Genomic DNA, 7,026 nt, shown 5'->3' on the forward strand with positions numbered 1-7,026 from the left:
CGCCGGGGTGGGATGTGCTCCTAGCTCCAGCCTGTGGGATGGGGCAATAGCCGCAGCATGGCTGCACGCCACGGTCCCTGCCCGAGCCACGCTGCCCAGCACCTGCGTTTCAGCCTCCCTGAGGACTATCAGCACTCGTGACACAAGTAAGAGCAAAGAGGATGGCACCAGCGCGGCGGGTCAGCAACCCGTTCCCGTGCCGTCCCCCAGCACCCATCCGGCTCACCCTGCGCGTGGTCCTTCCTCCACTGGGTCATCCAGAAGCCACGGAGCCGCACGTCCCGGAAGATGAACGCACTCTGCGGAGAGAGGGAACCAGGCACCCAGGTGAGACCTGTCCCCTCCCAGTGTGACAGCAGTGGGAGGTGGCAATGAGGCTCCCTGCTCCTTCGTTAGCGAGTCAGGGCACAGCGGGATGCAGAGATGCGACTCCGAGGCGTGGAGTCAGGCAGGTTTGATGCTTGGCCTCTGCGGGGCCATTTTGCCGCTGGGATTTCACAGCAGCCCGAATCCTCCATCAATAAAGCCAAGAGACTCGCGCTGGGATGCAAAGCGGCTCCTCCCGTAACGGACCCCAGCAGTTACCAAAAAAGAAGGCCCTTTGACACCCAAGCAGCTGACAGTGGCAGAAGACGAACCCTCTCGCTGCAGGGAGGCGAGCCAAGCTCCCGCGGCACCCAGGGGATGGGGACACGCCTCGAGGGGAACGAAGAGCATCTCCAGGACTCACCACAGGCACCATCACGGGCTGCTTTGCCATCCCCCCGTAGGTGACCATGGTCCCTTTGGGCCTGGAAGAGGAAGGGGGTATTCAGCTACCGGTCCCCAACGTGCGGCTTTGACCTTGCAACCTCTCTCTCTGCTGCTCCCGCGGCACCAAGGGGATGGGGACACGCCTCGAGGGGAACGAAGAGCATCTCCAGGACTCACCACAGGCACCATCACGGGCTGCTTTGCCATCCCCCCGTAGGTGACCATGGTCCCTTTGGGCCTGGAAGAGGAAGGGGGTATTCAGCTACCGGTCCCCAACGTGCGGCTTTGACCTTGCAACCTCTCTCTCTGCTGTACCCAAACCCACCGCCGCACCGACGGGGCTGTTCTCGCACCAAAGCTCCTCCAGTTACTCCTCAGCCTCCACTTTCCAGAGCTCCCCTCTCGCTCCCGTGCACCATTAGCTGAATCTGCAGCTAAATACACCAGTTATACCTGGCCAGCACCTGGGGACCTTCATAACTGGACCTCAGCTGCCTCCAGCCACCAGCAGCGTTTGAGACACGCGGTGATGATGGGTTAACTTCAAGTCACTGCTATTTTCCAAACCCACTTCTTCTCCACTCGCCTCCCCTCGCCAACGTCAGCTAACAACCTCTCCGGCCACCTCTTCTGCTTGGGGGGCTCTGGAGCAGGACCCCCCGCCCCGTACCGGCCACTGTCACCGAGCCCGCGCCCAAGCCACCACCCGGGCAAACTCACTGCAGATGCCGCAGCATCTCCGTAGTGCTTTTGCCTCCGACGCAGTTCAGGGCGAGCCGGGGCTTCGGGATGCTCTGCAAGAGTTTACCAAGAAGGTTCCCACATTTTAGGGTTCCTCTTGAGGATGTGACCGCGCTTCTTGAGGGACCAACTGCCTTAACCTCAACATTTACCCAGGGGCAGCTAAGAGTCATAGAGCTTAAATCTATGACCCGGCCCTGCGGTAGCATCAGAAGCCCTCATCTCCTGGGGCTAAAGCCTCATCTAGAGAGAGGTTTGTCCTTCCCACCATCCCTGCACCTTTCCCCACAGCGCTGAGCTGCAGGGACAGCCTGGACGGTCTCTCCAGTGGGATCAGCATTGAGGTACCTTAAATATATCTTTCATCTCCGGTTTTCTCAGCATCTCCTCCGTGACGACGTGGTCTGCGCCCAGAGCCATCAGCCACTCCACCAGCTTTGGGAGATCAGGTCTGGGGGAGAGGGGAAAAAAGAAAAAAAAAAAAAGAGGACCTGATGAGCCAGAAAGCAAAGTGTCACCTTCTCCTCCCTCCTGCTCAGATGTAGCTCGGGGACAACGGAGCAGAGCCTGGAGGACACCTTGGAAGAGCAAACGGGGTGCAGGCTGGACCACGGGAGAAAATCCTAGGTTGGATGGGCAGCACAACCAGATCCTGCCCCCAAAGTTGTCCGGCCTCCTGCCAGCCTCCAGCCCACACTGAGGGCAGCTCCTGCCCCACAGGAGACCTTCTCCGCTCCCAGGGACTCACCTGTCCCTCACCACGTTGATGGTCTTGATGCCGGAGGCTTTGGCGATCTGGATAACAGCCTGGCCCACGCCGCTGTTGGCAGCGTTCTGGATGACGGAGTCACCTGGATATAAATAAATCCCGATTTTCATTGCAGAAGCGACCGGCGAGTCCACCCGGATTTCCTTCCGCCCGGCAAAGCCGTACCCGGCGCCAGGGTCTCGAAGTCGGCCAGCATGCGGTACGCCGTGCAGGGGTTGACGCTCAGGGTGGCGGCACACAGGACCGGGATATCGCTGGGCACCTTCAGCAGCATCTCCTCGGGGAACACCCCCTGCGTCCGCCACGTCCCTGGGGTACCGGCAGCAGCGCAGGCAGCGCGGGCAGAGCAGCAGGAAGGAGGGCAAGGAAAGGAAAACGTTACGAGACCTCAACTCACGCCATAGCCTTAACGCCAGCCGCGGCAGCATCGCCACGCCATGCACTGCCTAAATGCCAGAGGGTGAATTATGAAACGTTTTCCTGTATGGGTAAGGTCAAAATATTGCGAGAGGCAGGAGATGGGTCCCCTGCTGCCTACCGAGATTTATCACCCAGCAAAGTCTAATAATTTCCCAGAGAGATAAGGGGACCGGGGCTCCCTGGGCACAGGGAGTGTGTGCGGAGCTAATGGAAATACTCTCCATCCCGTGGATGAGCCCATATATTCAAAGCCAATTTACTTAGGCTTAGTGCCTCTATATTTATATCCAATTTAACTCCCTATCACCCATTCACTTTTTTTTTAACGTTTAAAAATATCACATTTGGATCTTAACTAGCTAGCTTTCCTTCTCCCATTAAGCAAAAAAGCCTTTTAAGAAGAAATAGGCAAAGAACAAGCTGTTACACTAAACCAGAATCGACAATTTTTCTGGCCATTGGTATTTTGGAGGAGCACAAGAGACATTTGTTGGAAAATAAATTCCCATGCTTTCCCATCAAAGCACTATTAAGGAGAAAATGGTAATGAGATGTAACCATGACCTTGCACAGGTTAAATGCTTTATCCCAGGTCTTTAAAAAAAGCTCTCAGTAGATGTGACAAAAACGCGTTTTCTTCCAGAGAAGTACAGATTGCTGCGATGCTTTATAACGGTGCAGAAGACCCATAAAGGGTCTATGCTATGGAAAAATAGATTATTTCTAAATTCAAGTTTAGCACAAGCAATGGCATTGCTACCGCTCCTCTTGCAAGCACTCCAGATTTCTGCACTGCACGTGCCCCGCGCACAGGAGCCCCTTCCCAGGGACCCCCATCCTTCCCTGGAGCCCCCCTGATCACTCGCTGTGGCTGGGGATCAGGTACTGAGCTCGCTTTAAAAAAACATAGAACAACAGTAAAAATAGAAATACATGGCAGAAAGAATAAAACTTATACCAAGATATAAACAGGTAAGAAATGAAGATGCCTTTGTGCAGCTCCAGTGGTTATCCGATGCTTCTTGTCCGAGACATGGATTGCCCATTATATTTATGATTAGGCTGATACGGCACTAAATGGGTTCCAACTGCTGCTTCCCTCACCCAGAACATTCTCTAATGAAGCTTTTTTTTCCATTTTAAGTCACATCTGATCAGAAGCAATCGCTGTAGGTGGGAGGCGCACGTGGCTCGAACCACAGCCAGCAAGGACGGTGCTTGGGGCAGGAACTGTTTTGCTCTGGGACCCCCAAAATCCCCCCGTCAGCTCCCGAAGCATCAGTTCGCGTAAGGCCATGACTGTGGCTTTGCCTTCTGCTCCACCACGGAGCTTGGGCAGCTCCTGGAAGGCATGAGCATCCCCGAAATCCCCTGGGAAGATGCTTTGCAAGTGGGGGTTGCAGAGGAGGACCTCACCGGTGAGTGAGGATCCATCCGTGCCCAGGCTCCCGGCACGGAGGATGCCCGGGTACACACTCACCGAGTCCGGCGCCCGCCGGGATGACCCAGTCCCCCGGTTTCAGCGCCGCCACGCGCCGTCCAACCTCCAGCACTTCCCCGACGCCTTCGTTCCCTCCCACGGCCGGCAGCGGGGAGAGGATGGCGTAGGTCCCTGCCGGGAAGCCGGAGGTGAGCTTCGGAGCCCATCGTACCCCAGACCTCCTCATCCCAGGAGCCGCCTCCAACCCCTCCGAGACATCCCCCCAGCAGCATCTCAAGGAGAATGTAATATGCAAAAAAGATGCAGCCGGCACGTTACCTTGGATCATATTGATGTCGGCGGGATTGATGGGGGCTGCCAACATCTTGACGTGGACATCGGAGTCCCCCAGCTCAGCCACCTCGAGGTCCTTTAGTCTGAAAAGGGAGACACAAAGTGCATTAATACAGGCTTGGCTGATGTCTTCTGCACCTTGGTTTAAGCTGGAAAGAGATGCCCGTATCACCTACGCAACACATCAGAAAAACCCCAGCACTGTACTCCCTAGCTCATCTATACTGCTGTAGCCTGGTCTACCAGCAAAGAAACCCAACATCCAGCTTAGATGAGCCCATCAAGACTCCTCTGTCCCCAGGTAGCAATGCCTGTACCCACCCCTAAACCTCACGCCCTTAGCTGGGGTTAGGAACAAACCCTAAATACTCCCTGCACAGAAAAAAGCCCCTCCAAGAGGAATGACGTCCCCAACCCCTTTGCCACGAGGCTGTTTTAAATGCGATGAAAACGTTCTTACACCGAGGGAAGAGCAGGGCTGGGTGATTCAGCTCATCTCCCTCCCACAAACGCATCCGCCCAGCGTGCTCGGCCCCATGGGAATTGCAGTATAAAACTTTTGGGATACCTTGGGTTTTACAAGGAGGGGGAAAAAGCTCCTCCAGAAAACCCAGCAGCACCATGCCACAGCCCAAGGGGAACCGGGGGCTCGATGACCGCCTGCCCCACCTCCCAGCCCGGGCAAACCCATCCAGCCGTGCCCGTTTGCAAGATGAAGGCAATTTTAACTACATTTAAAGGAGCCGGGGACTCTGCAAAGGCTGCCAATTTTAAGAGGGGTTATTTGCCGCAATTACACGCCGCTGAATATGTGTCATTAGGAGTAACACACCGAATTTCTTTTTGTGGCTTGGCCTATGCTGGCAAAGGGGTTTCCCCCTTCCCTCCTCCGAGCTGCCCGGCTGATTTGGGGATGACTTCAAGGTTTGAACTAAATAGCACCATGTGCGCGCGCCAGAAGGCTTTTAGCACATGGGAATTCGCATCGCCGGCTGCGGCTCCGGCTGTAGGTCCTCCACGCGCTCCGAAGAACGGTTTTGGGTGAGGGCATCAGGCTCCAGCTCTTGCTTTCAGCGCAGCCACCCCAACAGAAAGCCCACAGCCTGCATCCTTGCTGAGCACGTGGGTACATCCCCAAGCAGAGAAATCCTCTGTCTGCAGCCGCTGGGTATGACCTAGAGTCCAAAACCGTGCGTTTTTTGGCAAGGTTACGAATTACGAAGGCAGGTGCGCGTCTCGCACCCAGGCAGCAGGCAGCAGCGCTGCGCAAACCACCCGCCTGAATTAGCGGGATGAAGTTAACTCCTTGCAAACCCGTTTCACACCCAACTGCAAGGCTTCGGCAGGAAAACACGGTGACCCCATCCTGCTTAAGGTTTAGAAAAGTGAAAAATAAAATAAAAATCAGTATTACAAGATGCAGGGACCCATTCAGAGGCGCTGCAGCCGATGGGTGCCCATGCCTCCGGCTCCCAGCAATGCCGTCTCCTATTTTTCTGCCTTGTTAGGCAGCAAATGAAATAATTTGGGGTTTTCCAGCCCTCTGCACTAATTGAAATCTCTGACTAATTGAAATGCCTTCCTTTTTCTTAAATAAGGTTAAATATTGGGGTTAAAGTTCATACCACGCAGCATCTCTGCACAGCATCAACCCCGTGTCAGCACCTCGGGCATGAATCCACCGCTCGGATTTCCATCCCATTAAAAAAATCAGATTGATATTAGACAGACGGGCAGATTTTTGATGGAGGCTGCTAAAAGCCAACCAGCCAACAAAATCCCACGTCACCAAGCAAAGTAAGGCTCAATAATCTTAACCAATTCAGCAGGTTGTGTAAAAAAGCCGCTGTTTCATCCGGCTGGGGATTTTACGGCTCGTTCTGCCCGACTTTAGTGTTATGGGAACTTGGGTATTTTCAGAAATCTGCAAAAAAAAAGGGAAATCATGAAGCATAAGACCGGCCTTGCACAAGCAGTGGGGCGAGGGCAGCAAATCTCAGGAGCCGTCAGCGGTGAGAAGCACTGTTGCACAATTAAAGGGTCATATGGCAAAGCAATGGTTCATCGCCCAAAAATCCCCGGGGGTTCAGCGTCTGGATGCACCCGGATAACGTATCGGCAGCTCCTGCATTTCTAGGGGTGACCTGAGCCGGTTCAAGCAGGGCAGCAAGTCCTCCAAGTCTCCCCTCTTGAAAAAAAGGCAAAAAATCCACCAAAATGTGACTTTCCCCTCGCAGGACTTTTTGGCCGTTTTTGAAGGAAAATCCCATGCTGCCGCTGAGAGCCAGCCGCTGTCCCCGAAAAACGCCCGCGACGCCGACGGGCGCGATGCCAGTTTGGTCCCTTAACTGGGACCTCAAAGAGGACCCCCATCAATGTGACGCAACCGAGGACGAAGCTGGGGCACAGCAATGCTGGGGGCTTGGACCTCCCCGTCATACCCCAAATTAAGCAAGAATGGGCTTCCCGGGATAAACACGTGGATTTATGGCAAATTGAAGGAGCGGCAGCAGGCGGGTGGGGGACGGGGAGGCAAGACCCTGCCCCGGCATCTGCCTGCCAGACGTTG

The 7,026-nt window shown here is 54.9% G+C and overlaps 1 protein-coding gene across 1 annotated transcript; it reads right to left on the reverse strand.

The window, feature by feature from the left end:
* Positions 1-226: 226 nt before the first annotated feature.
* Positions 227-4,533, reverse strand: MECR (mitochondrial trans-2-enoyl-CoA reductase; the record flags this gene model as incomplete). Its single annotated transcript, XM_010286611.1, has 8 exons — positions 4,443-4,533; positions 4,164-4,295; positions 2,429-2,572; positions 2,243-2,345; positions 1,843-1,945; positions 1,474-1,547; positions 931-991; positions 227-299 (listed from the first exon to the last, which is right to left on the reverse strand). Coding segments are annotated over exons 1-8 (736 nt in total), but the record flags the coding sequence as incomplete, so codon positions are not given.
* Between the last annotated feature and the right edge of the window lie 2,493 nt (positions 4,534-7,026).

Source organism: Phaethon lepturus, unplaced genomic scaffold (genome assembly GCF_000687285.1).
Source record: "Phaethon lepturus isolate BGI_N335 unplaced genomic scaffold, ASM68728v1 scaffold44884, whole genome shotgun sequence".
NCBI lineage: Eukaryota > Metazoa > Chordata > Aves > Phaethontiformes > Phaethontidae > Phaethon > Phaethon lepturus.